The sequence below is a fragment of the Aythya marila genome (genome assembly GCF_965140915.1).
Source record: "Aythya marila genome assembly, chromosome: 6".
Lineage (NCBI taxonomy): Eukaryota > Metazoa > Chordata > Aves > Anseriformes > Anatidae > Aythya > Aythya marila.
In genome coordinates, this window is record NC_139047.1 from 25,272,344 (window position 1) to 25,284,666 (window position 12,323).

Consider the following 12,323-nt stretch of genomic DNA (forward strand, 5'->3'; position numbering starts at 1 on the left):
TGATTCAGTCACTGCAATCTAGAAAGTGAGACTTCTGGGCAAGACTGAGCAGATTTATCTCATCAGAATTCATCCCACGGATACTTCCCATTGTTAGTTAGGAAACTGCTCAGCAGTGAACTTCAGCATTAAATTTTTACCCTTACCTGGGGTTCACAAATTCAAATGTGGGGAAAAAAAGACCAAGCAAACACCTTCTCTTCTGTAGCACAGTATCACTTACCCACTGCATCTGGATATAATCCTCTATAAACGTTCATTTACACACTGGTATCACTAAACTTTCAAGACGCTCTTACCTGGACTTGTCCCAATGTATGGAACAGCAATAAACACCCAAGTCTTGCACGCTTGGTGGGGAGTGCTTATTAGCTACCAATTTTACTATTACTTTTTTTTGCCTGACCCTTTCAGTGGCATGCCTACTGTAAGTAGAATGTGGAGTTCTTAACCAGTAAAAAAACAAATCAGACAAAATGATAAATATTGCTTTATTAAATTACTTTTATACTTCTACAAAGAAAAATTTCTGATTTCCGTTATAGAATTACATGAAGAAAAATCATTGCTGTCTCCACAGTTATCTAAATTTAGATACAAAAAGGTTGTAAAAAGACCGGCCTATTCAAGTTACATTAAAAAAAGGCAGAGAATAGACAAGTTCCCTCAGGAATCTTGAGGCTCAGAAATATAAAGTCCTATAATACAATGAAATTAAGGATTCAGCAATGTGTTGAACAATTGTAAACTATAACTGCACTAGTGGACCACATTATTCAGCAGTTTCCTTAAAGGTATGAACTGTGAACTGAACAAAAAGTGTAGCTGACACAGCAGACCTCATTTAGTTGCTCTCCCTTTTACACCCTCCAAGTTAAAGCTGTAAGATCAGCATTCAACATTTAAATGATAGGAAGGAAACTTGCCTCCATAAATATCAGAAATTCCTCCATTTCATAAACTATTTATATAAAGTAACTAGCTGTTACAAATCAGTTTCAAGTAAAACAGGTGGCTGAGGCAAAATAATCAAAATCAGATCATACACAATTTTACTGTAAATACAGTAATTTGAAAGGTAAACACATAACCATAGCACTGACAACGTATCAATGCTGCTGTGTTATAGACACGATGTGTCAGTAGAAAATTAGGATGTCTTTATTATCAAAATCGAGGACATTCATTCCAGTCTCTGGTAATTTAATCTTAGTGCAAAACAGATGCTAAGACATATTTAGCAAAAAAGGTGATATGTTTAAGGCCAAAACTTTGTTCAGTCATCACTATCGCTTCCAGATTCACTCAGCTGCAAGTCATTTCCTAAAGAAAAAAAAAAAAGAGAAAGAGAGTCATCGTATTAGTCATTTTCAAGGAAACACTTTTCTTCTTTCGAGATTTTTCCCCTTTACCGATTAAAGGCTTACAAAAACTAATACCAGGCAGGCTGAGAGAGAATAAATAGGTGTCGATCCTAACTCCTCGGTGACAGAGCCTTAGAGACCACATTTCTACAATTTTAGAATCTTAGCAGGAAAGACATTAGCATATTTGCCACAAAAGCATTTAATACCGCTGGATAACAGCAGATGACACCTAGCTATCCTTGCTACCCACATTTTCATGTTTCATAAATGGGAACACTGCTGGTGAATGCAGCCTTACAAAAAAAAAAAAAAAAAAAGTAGGTGTGTTTTTTTTTTTTTTTTTTTTAAAACTTCTGAACGCACTCAGCTGTGCTGGAAAACAAAGTGATGTCTCAATCAAGAGCAGCAGTTCTTTGATGTACCTTTTAAAGATGTATCAGTGACCTACTATTTCAAACAGGTTTTGGAACAAGCGAACAAACAAAACATCAAAAGCAATTTTACCCAGCACTTTAATTTGGAGGCTATATATATATTTCAAAATGGGAAAGCAAGAAGAAAGACTACATTGTGCTTGCAATGGCTACCCATAAGCTTAGTGGGGTGGGAGTGAAGGAATCTTTCCAGGATCATAGATAATTAACAACAAAAAAATCAGCAGCACGCTATAGAGAATCTACATCGTATCAGCAGTTTCCCACATATTTTAAGAATTTCTTCCAGCTAGTATGCTTTTCTTCACCCCTCCCTTGCCAAACAGCCATGAAAAAAAAAAAAAAAAAAGAATGCATCTCTTTCATTGAACAGAAGTGGCCTAAAAACAAATAAAATGACTAAAGCTGAGTAGGCACTGTATTTTTACATGCTCTTTCCTCAGCTACAGCACCCTTCACAGATCACTTTTGCAGATGGATAAAAGAACAACCTCAACAGGGTAAAACCAGTGAGACATTCAGATCATATCTTTTGTTATCAAGCATATCATTTCTGCCAGAACACTGAAGTCTTTAACATGGCTGCATTTAGCCTTCCTTTGTTTTCCACTATGTCATCACTAAAGCTTTGAAAGTGGTACATGAAGCTCTGCAACAAAGCAGAAAACACTGTTTATATAAGACAAGAAGAGTGAAGATGGCTCTTTCCAGCAATCCATGAAGTACTACAGTAGTCTTTTTTTTTCCCCAATCCTAAAAAACAAAACATTTACAGCCATATTATTTTATATTAAAAAATTTTTGAAAGACATACGATACGGTCAAGAACGATTCAGGACAACACGTTATCCTGAGAAATAATATTTGAAGGCAAATAATGGCATTAGCAAATTAAACTTATGCATTTATCACTCAAAGGAAAACAAGCAAAGAGTTCTTGGAACTCCCAACCCTATTATTCACTACCTGCTCTGGGAGATGGCTGGAGTAAGAACAAGAAGATAACCTTCCAAAGAGTGACTCTGCAGCCTTCTAAAGTTATTTCAACATAGTTAATAAAAATTACACAAACTGTGTAACACTAGCCAAAAATACCAGCGCTTGTGAAAACCAGCAGATGGGAAAAGCCAGTACTTCGAGTTCCAGAGTTAGAAGTAATGCATTGGGATATATTTCAGGGTTATGAAAATGGGCCAGAAAGTTTCCCTCTCCCTAAAAAACACCTTCAGAGAGGTGGCAAAACAACAGAGCCTGCAGTCGGGAGTTTTCAGGTGGATTTGGTGCAAGAATAGAAATTTTATTTAGCTAGGGCTCTGAAGAAGCATCTATGCTCAACTGTACTTTGCAGGCAGCAATAAAGTGGGGGAAAAATGTGAATTCAGTCTTCCACAGTGCCAACTGCTTATTAGCAGTATCAGTTTACCACAGAATGGTTTGGGTTGGAAGGGACTTCATAGATCATCCAATTCCAACCCCTCTGCCCTAATCTGATGAAAGAGATTATACTGCAAATTATGTTTCCTAAACTTTTAGATCAGTGGCTGTAAAATATTTAATTGAATTCATGAGTTTCCCTGTCCCCAATAACTTGCGTAAGAGCGATCGGTGTTTCACAGATCTCATTACACCAACACCACAGAAATACAAAGCAAGTTTCATGACCAGCTGCTGTACCAGCACCAACTATCAAAAGAAGTGAAGTTGTATTGAGTGCTGTGTACATAAAACTCTGCCCCAGAAGAGTCTGTGTTGATTTTTCTTGGGAAATAAAGCCTTATTTAGCTTTTACTTCAACTAAAAGTCAACAAAGCAACATATGATCAAATATCTACAAAGAAGAGATTCATCAGTGCTACCATTTACAAACTGTTCTAAGGCAAGTTGTGAGCTTAAATGATCAGCTTCTGACAGGAGGAGGGAAGAATCCAGATTTTGGGGGAGGACCTTGCTGCTGAAGGTGAGGGGCAGCTTTGAGTCCTACCTCCTCAGGAATCCAGATGATGTACATCTGACAGAAGTATTTGGTTACCGTGCCCTAGGACACCACCTCCTGTGTCTTCCAAGTTCCACAAAAGCTCAGCTGTATGATTTCTACGTGTAAGATGAAACTCTTCTCCCTAACCCTTCCCGCAGCCTTCTGCCTGCACGCAGCAAGCCAAAGGAGAACTTCACTAATTACCCAGCACAGCCCTGATTCTGCAGAGGTGCACAAAAACAGTCACGCACAGAAGCGGACCAACCTCCAACAGGATTAGACAAGCAAACTGCTTGTGCTGACATTTGTTGCTTCAATATTTTCATTTTTGTAAAACATTTGAGATGGAAGAGATGACCGCACAGGACCCCAACAGAGAACTCCTGCCATTCAAGCTGGAACCATGAGCTATTCATTTATATTCCCCAGGTTTTGCTGTTATTTTCCCTCTCCTGCCAAATTTCCTCAACAAGCGAGCTGGAGAAACATTCTCCTTGGAAGTGGTTTTTTTTTGGTCTTTGTCTAGTTGAAGTAGGTTTTAAATGTTAAAAGTACTCAAGTTATGAACAGATTTTTTAAGCAGTAAATAGATCTGTAACCATGACAGAAGTAAATGGAATTAAGAATTAAATATCTGTGCAAGACAGACAAGCCCAAGGCTCGATGCTACAAAGGTTCCACCACAAGCACCATCAAGTCACCATCTCCCCCCATAATAGCTTTGATGTTGTCATGTTTTATGCAGCATTTTCTCACTATGACTGTTGAAACTAGAGGAGTTGGCCACCTGTACTTGTGAGTTTGTTTCTCAGTTGAAGTTTTGTCAGCTGGGATTTTGTCACTGGGGATAGAGCTTAATCTCGTTTTCATAACAGCTTTAAATAAAGCATGAAGAACGGGAAATCTCATTTGTGAGTAAGGGTTGAAATAAATGGCATGCTGAAGTTATGCAAATTATGAGCATGAAGACATTGTTCTTCACAGTGACAGTAAAATGAAGACAATGTTTAGTTCTTTACCCATGAAGTCACAAGACCTTTCCATCTGATCTTATCTGTTAATGCAGTACACAAATAACCAGCACAGATATTTGAGTATTTAAATACTAGCTACAAAAAACACCAAACCTGTTCATGCTATCATTAAGCACTGAAGTGAAAGCAGACTTGCCAGAGTCTAGAACGTCAGTATAATCAGTTTACATATAAAAGATAAACCCTAAAGTTCTTAAACAGCACACCAGGCTTTATGGGAATCTCTTCATGTTGTGACCCCGCAGCTAGGCATCTAATTAAAGATGTAATCACTTTCAAAGCATCACCATAGCTGAATACTCACAGCTTCTACATCTGAACACTCCAATTTAGGTGGCAAACTTAAGACCTCACCCCCCTTCCCTGTCTAAACTCTCCTCTCTTTGGACTACACCAGGCATCCAATTCCAAGCTGCACAGCGACCACTTGAACAACATAGCAGCTCCTCTTCAAATTGCATTTTTAGTTCGTTGAATTGGTGGAGTAAGATAGCATCACCTGAAAGCAAACCATCTCCTCGCTTATACACAGAGGAGAGTTCGTTCTGCTATGCTGTCTGGTGGAACAGTGCCATGAATAATAGTAACTAAAGTAGCTAAGAATATACTATCTCTTCTGTAATTCCAAGTTCTGCCAGCGTAGTATCTTTCCCGTAGTTTTAACCAAGAAATTATAAGCATATGTTCTGGGAGTGCCCTGTTAGCTCAAGTATTTTCATTACAAAATTACTGTTCTGCAGTCCCAATGTATATAGCTGGGAAGAAGCCAGGAAGGCTTAGGAAATATTTTCAACTACCTCAGCTTTAATTTAGTATCTCCTGGGACCAAGAGCCTTCTAGTCCAGTGCCTAATTCAGACCTCTGCTGAACAATCAAACCCTAGCATCACTTCCCACAGTTTTAATTATAACAGAGACATACTTAAAAACAATATGGTTTCCTTTCAGCATCTCGATGTCTGGAATTGTGTACTAAGAAAAGAACAGCCTTTGTACTTACGTAGTGTATTCATCATATGACCACTGCTCTCTTGGGATCTGTTATGACTGGCATCTTTGTCAGGGACAGCCTGTTGTGGTATGGCAGACACAGTAGGCTGTGGCTGCAAATACGGCATGGACAGAGGAAGAGAAGGCTTCGCTTCCTCGTCTTCAGAATCACTGGAACTATTTTCACTACTGGACGAAGAGGATGAAGAACTTTTAGAGTCAGACGAACTGTCAGAGCTGCTCAGCTGGTCCATGATACTGGCTTCTGCCTTTAGCTCTGTGAACGATACAATTTGTTTCTCAGTTAGCAGGCATCATAGTTGAAATATAAGAAAGATTAAAAAAAATAACAAAAATCAACAACAAAAATCAGGTATGTCAGTCAACACATTACAGCAACTCAAGAACAAAAACACTGCAGAAAACTCCAGAACAAAGAAAAGGGTACAAGCAAACATCTAGCCTGTCATGTGGTTGTCTTCCCCCAGAGCTTGGGCATTTTCTCCCTTTCAAGCCAAGCATTAGAACAAGAGTAACTGTGCACCCAAATGCTAACACCACATTAGCCTTTAATTTCTGCAGCTGGCAAGTCTTCTGTATTTTCCTCAGCACCCTGAAGATGCCTTTCACTGAGTAAGCACTGCAGTTACAATCACACAGATAAGTTAGCAGCAAGACGTCTGGAGCTGCACCCAAAATGCCTCCCAGCAGTTCAGCAGAGCAACCAACGCGCGTGGACATTACGACATTTTGCTGAAAATGCAAAGCACACAGGATATCCAAGGGAGCCATTTACAGTTTGCTATTAGGAAAATTTCACCAAATCCTTACTCTCTTTATAGACTTGTGAAAAAAATAAAGCTAGAACAAGAGAAAGACAAGAAATACTGGAAGTTAACACATCAGTCTGACTCAAATTGCATTCTTGGCAAAAAACTCACCTGACTCTAATATTTAGGATGGCATGACTGGTTAGGTTGTGTTGCACAGTATGCATTTCTGATATATAGTAGCTGAAGTGCCACACAGAGAGAGTTATGTTTTGCAGAAACTGGACACAATAATTACACAAAACATGGGTGCTGCTGAGGGAAGAAATCTGAAACAGACCACCGAACCCTGCTGGATTGAGATTTTATACAGCAACTTGAAGAGTTATCCAGAGTGCAGAAGTTCATCATCACACAAAACCGTAGCTACCCAGCCAGTTGCTAAGACAGCCCTACAAGCACTCAGAATACTTCAGGAACAGCTTTGATATAGCAGACATGAAAAGCAAATAGGAGGGGACCTCATCTCGCTTCAAATCTCCCCAATACAGAAGAACAGGTTGAAGATGAAAGTGATCGAGAAGAAAGATTGTTCAGAACTTAATCAAGTGAAGAAAGGAGAACAAAAGAATAAACTTCAACACAAACTTCCATGAAGCCTCCTAATTCTGTGTTATCAAAGGCCAGTCTAAAGGAAAAAAGGTGTTCAGGAAAACTGGAATAGCGTGGCTGTAAGTACAAGGAAAAACTAACCTGATGCCAAGGAAGAACAGAAAGTACAATAAGGCACCATATTGGCCAACTGACTCGAACACAAGGAAAAAAGAGGTAAAAAGCTGGAAGCATCCTGCAGCTAGTAAGGGATGTAGAAGAGAACATAAGCTGATAAATCAAGCTAGAAAAGCTAAGGTGAAAATTAGGATGCAGCTAGCACAAAGATCAAGAAGTCACTTCAAAATTAGTTCTAGAGGACTGATCTACCACCCAGCTGGGGCCATAAGCTCATCAAAATGTAACCCAAATCCTATGCACTTAATGCCTCTTCCTCCCTGCTCTCACCTGTGACCAGTAATAAAGGAAAAAGCTTTAAGCAAAAGACTAGCAATTAATACCAAAAACTGAGGAATGGGATCTTTGCCTGGAATTTTGAAAGAACTTAATTCTCACAGAAAACTTAAATATTTTCAGTAAGGGAAAGAAGGGCTATACATACACCGGAGGACAAATGCAGAATGACCTTCCCCCCGCCCCAGAAAATGAAGATAGTAACAAGTTCAAAGCAGTGTACTTAAACAGGAATAGTCAGTTACACAACCACAGGATGAAGCATGATTAAGCAGGCAACACTTCTGAAGAGCCTGCGAGTTACAGTGGGTCGCTGAGCACAGTCCTGCTGTATCGTGCTGGTGCAGAAATGGCAAGCATTAAACTGGGACGCGATCCTATTTGGTCTTTTCATATGAAAATACATACTGCCTGTCAAACATTCATCTTACTCGACTCAGCACTGCTAAAACCTTAGATAAAACTAACTCATTTTGGGCGCTACACTTTAAGTTTTTGGACTAGTTGGAAGACAGGAGAGTGACAATGATTCAGGGATCTAGAAAACTTAGCTTCTAAGGAAAGACTGAACCAGCTGGCATCACTTTGCACAAAGAATCAGAAAGCCATAGCAGCTATTGAGCACCTGAAGCACTGCTTAAAAGCAGCAGAACAATCTGGCCTATACCTGCATGATTAATATTAAAGTAGCAATGGACTTACTGTCAGATTTTATTAGGAATAACCTGAACTTTAAGGAGAGCAAAGCCTTGGATTAGATGCCAGAGGGAACACATGATCTGTCACCAGAGAGCTCAAAGAGCACATTAAAAAATATGTTAGAAATCTGACTTTAGGACAGAATGATGGTCTAGATGACCTTAAAAGGTCCCTATCAGCCCTGTTTTTCAGTTACTCTGCATTCTTTAGTAACCATCAAAATCAGACTGGCAGTACAAAAGAGTTTGATGTGTTTTGGCAGCCACTTTGGTGCCTTGCAACGTTCAACACTCCCACTCCCCCCAAAACAACCAAACACCAAGAAAAAGCATCATTTTATCCCAGGCACTCAGGTTCTTTGTCTTTGCAACTCAGGATGCATCCTAGTACTCTTCTGTAGTATAAAAATTTCTGGCCAGAGTTTAAGCCCCAAATGAAAAAAATCTTTATAATGACACATCTGAGAAACCTGCTTAAAGGAATTCAAAGCATCTCGGGAGATAGACATCAATTCTGATCAATGAAACTGCCACCTGGTCGTATTTCTCTAGCAAGTAATTACCACCTGCCATTTCCCTTGTCCTCCAAAGTAACAAGGCCTGCTCCTAAACAAAACACGAGTGTCTCACCAAACCAGTGTCTCAAGAATGCCGTACACAGCACTGTTCAAGGGTTGATTTATGCAGGCTTTTAGCTGTCTTTTCCACTTGAACATCATCTTTCACAAGTCCCATCCGGTAATTTACAGCTGGAGATGTAAAGCACCACAGCCTATATGTTTGCTGAGCGCAGAGCACAGAACGAGGAGCGATGTCAGAACGGGAAGCGACTGGCTTGGTTTTGGGTTTCTGGGCTGCAAAACTACATGCTCGGTTAAAGAAGCAGCAGAAGAAAATCTATAAGACAGCAGTGAAACCCATTAGCTGAACAGTCCACCTGATTTTTAACCTTAGTAAGTCTCAAATACTCCTCAGTTATCATTTGAGCCAGAGCAATCACTTCCATACACTGATAAAGTGCTTATATAGTCAGCTTCTGGGACAAACCTCCTCTAAAAAACAAAGCTTGGCTCTTAAAAACTAATTGCTAATTAAGAGCTTACCTCGTTCAATGTCATCCATAGGAGAAGACAGAAACATCTTTTCTTTTGGCGGAGAATTTTTAACGTTGTTTGGAGTCTTGGTTGCATGTCGCATTTGCTGCTGTTGCTGCTCGATACGAGACTGGACCTTGCTGCTTCCTTCAGCTCTGTGTGAAAAAATAAAATCAAGTTACTCTAGATGACAAGACGCAAGGAAAAAGGCAGGAATACTGTACCTTAAGTTACAGAATTATTTGTCTCACGCTTTTCTAAATAGCATCAGTAGATTTCTAAGTATATTATTTTACTGGCATGTAATTAGATTTATTTTATTTTTAAATACGGTGCCAATAATTTGTAAACTCTTTGTTAGTTGATTTGTTATAATACCCAGCTACCCAGGAACACTTCATAGCAATTCTGCTGAAAGCAAGTTCTGTGGATTCAGCAGCAGAGAAAAAATAACAAACACGTATGGGGAAAAAAAACAAGCCACTACCATTACTGAAAACAGTCAATTAAAAAAAAATTTGCAAGTCAGGATAACTACTGACTACTGGAAGTAGGGAAACTACTTTTCCAAAGAGATTTTTTTTCTCCTCTGTGTTCATCAGGTAATTGTTACCACCTCTTAATAACAAGACATCTTTTAGTCAAAGAAAAAAATCCTATTTCTTCCGCTGGTCAGCACTCAGAAGCTGCAAAGTCAGTGTGTTGAGCAGAGGCCTTTTACCCTGCTGAACAAGGCTGGGGACCTTCTAAAAATGCTGCTTTGATAAGAACAGTCATGTGCTGCAGCATCACACAATGTAGACCCAGGAACAAACTGATTTTCGTAATGATTAAAGGATAGCTGCTGCTCCTGTAAAACACCCACCTCGTTTTTTTCACAGTGATGTTGCTGCTGAGTTTCTCTAGGCGACATTCTCCAGTGTCATGATTGATAATTAAGATACATTCTTTTAGGTAAGGCTTCTTTGAGCCCTTGAACACAGTCACTGGTGGAGTTGAGCCCTGTTAAGTCAGAAGAGCCCAGCAAGTGTTACTACTGCAGTCTTTTTTTGTTATCATAAACAAAAAGCAATCCATTAGTGATGACAAGTTCATTACAAGTAATCACTGCTAGCTTTTAAAAATGTTATCAGTGAATTCAAATTAAACTCATCCCAGCCAAAAGCAGCTGGTGACTGACTGGAGAGGGATTTCACCTGGCTTAGCTGAGCATTTAATCAGTTTCACACTTATTTCCAAAGGAGAGCACGCTCACTGTAGGGCTCCTTTTACCAAGAGGGGTTTCAGTAATCACATCAGCAGAGCAGTAAAGCATGGCAGGTAGTAAATTTTCCCTTTCCAGTCTTTCCTGCTTTAGAACTGCACTACAGCAGTAAATACCAAGGGGAAACTTGCAGTGCCAACATCCACACGAAGCTCTGCTGTGTACGCAACACTTCAGGGTCATCCTACAGCATATTTCCAATGCAGTGAGTACACTTAAAGCTACAGCACAGCTGCCCAACCTGTAGGTCCTCTGCAACTTCACTCTTTTAGAGCAATTATTTTTATACTCTAAGTGTTACACTGTCAGCTGTGAAACAGCATTAAAGCTTCATCTCCTTCTGTACTCGGCACGTATTTATTACAAAGTCAGCCCTCCCCCTATGCCTGCCATGCCTCAGCCACCCCACTCACCTCGATATTTGGCAATGTTATCGTCACCTGTTCCCCCTTGCCAACCTCCAGGTCTCCTTCACAGGATGTATCGATAGATGCAGGCTTAAAGTCATCTAAAGAGACAAACCAACTTGGTTATTTGCAGGCTTTTCAGCAATCTTATAAACACAGACACCTTCTGAGCAATAGAGCGCTTGGAGGCTATTAAGCTAAAACCTTTTTTTTGCTAGCGTGTCATCTGCCATTCCCCCGAACAAATCACTCCACAAGTCAGCAGAACTCTGGGGCAAGCTGGTTTCTCTCCCTGTTCAGCGTAAACGCTAACTACCACCTTCCCGATAAAATTAGGAGAGTGCTTTTGGGTGTTAATGGACAGAAAGCTGAACTAGCCCTGTTCTACTGCAGAAGATAAATCCTCCCTTCCTTCCAGCAAAGCAGTAAGTAGCTCTTGAAAGGAGCTACTCCCCCCCTCTGCTCTGCTCCCGTGAGACCCTCCTGGAGCCCTGCATTCAGCACCAGAAGGACGGGGACCTGCTGGAGCCCCTCTGCTGTGGGGTCAGGCTGGGGGAGCTGGGGCTGTGCAGCCTGGAGAAGAGAAGGCTCCGGGGAGAGCCTACAGCAGCCTGCCAGTGCCTAAAGGGGGCTGCAGGAAAGCTCAGGAGGGGCTTGAGATTAGGTATAGAGAAAAAACTCTTCCCTCAGAGGGTGGCGAGGCCCTGGCACGTCTAAAATCAGTGGAAACGCACAGAACGCCGCGAGTTGCCAGCCCCACTGCCTGGTTTCACTACATGGGGCAGCAGCTCGGCACGGCCCCATAGGGAAAGGGATGAAGCAGAGCCCAAACCCCTCACTGGGAATGAGGCAGGGTGCTGGCTGGCAGCTCCAGCAGCGGGTGGGTGACGCTTTGGGCTGGTTTCGGGACCCCGCTCCCCGCTGTCACCCAGCGCCCCCCCAGCCCCATAACCCGCCCCGGAGCCTCCCCCGGTACCACGGGGGCCGAGCCGAGCCCCGGCGCGCTCACAGCGGACGGTGTGGAAGGCGCAGCGCGGCTGCTTCTCGAAGGTCTCGCCCAGCTTCAGCACCCGCTCCTTGGGCTCCAGGAGCGGCGGCGGGGCCGCGCCGTTCATGGCGGGGGGGGGGCAGCGCTCACACCATGCCCGGCACCGCCACCGCCACCGCCACCGGGACCGGGACCGGGACCGCCGCACAGCCCCGGCGCCGCGGGGGCGGGGCCTCGC

At 41.7% G+C, this 12,323-nt stretch overlaps 1 protein-coding gene across 1 annotated transcript; it reads right to left on the reverse strand.

Moving 5' to 3' along the window:
- Window positions 1–486: 486 nt before the first annotated feature.
- On the reverse strand, window positions 487–12,316 carry EAF2 (ELL associated factor 2). The gene is made up of 6 exons (XM_082763315.1): window positions 12,107–12,316; window positions 11,104–11,198; window positions 10,292–10,428; window positions 9,436–9,581; window positions 5,810–6,076; window positions 487–1,323 (listed from the first exon to the last, which is right to left on the reverse strand). The coding sequence occupies exons 1-6, from the start codon at window positions 12,210–12,212 to the stop codon at window positions 1,277–1,279; spliced, it is 798 nt and encodes a 265-aa protein (XP_082619441.1). The 5' UTR covers window positions 12,213–12,316; the 3' UTR covers window positions 487–1,276.
- Between the last annotated feature and the right edge of the window lie 7 nt (window positions 12,317–12,323).

Coding starts and splice junctions, on each gene's coding strand:
- EAF2 (XM_082763315.1), bottom strand. CDS start 12,212: ATGAACGGCGCGGCCCCGCCGCCGCTCCTGGAGCCCAAGGAGCGGGTG. Junction 11,199..12,106: donor CGCCTTCCACACCGTCCGCT/GTGAGCGCGCCG, acceptor TTGTCTCTTTAG/ATGACTTTAAGCCTGCATCT. Junction 1,324..5,809: donor TCATATGATGAATACACTAC/GTAAGTACAAAG, acceptor TTTTTTCTTTAG/GAAATGACTTGCAGCTGAGT.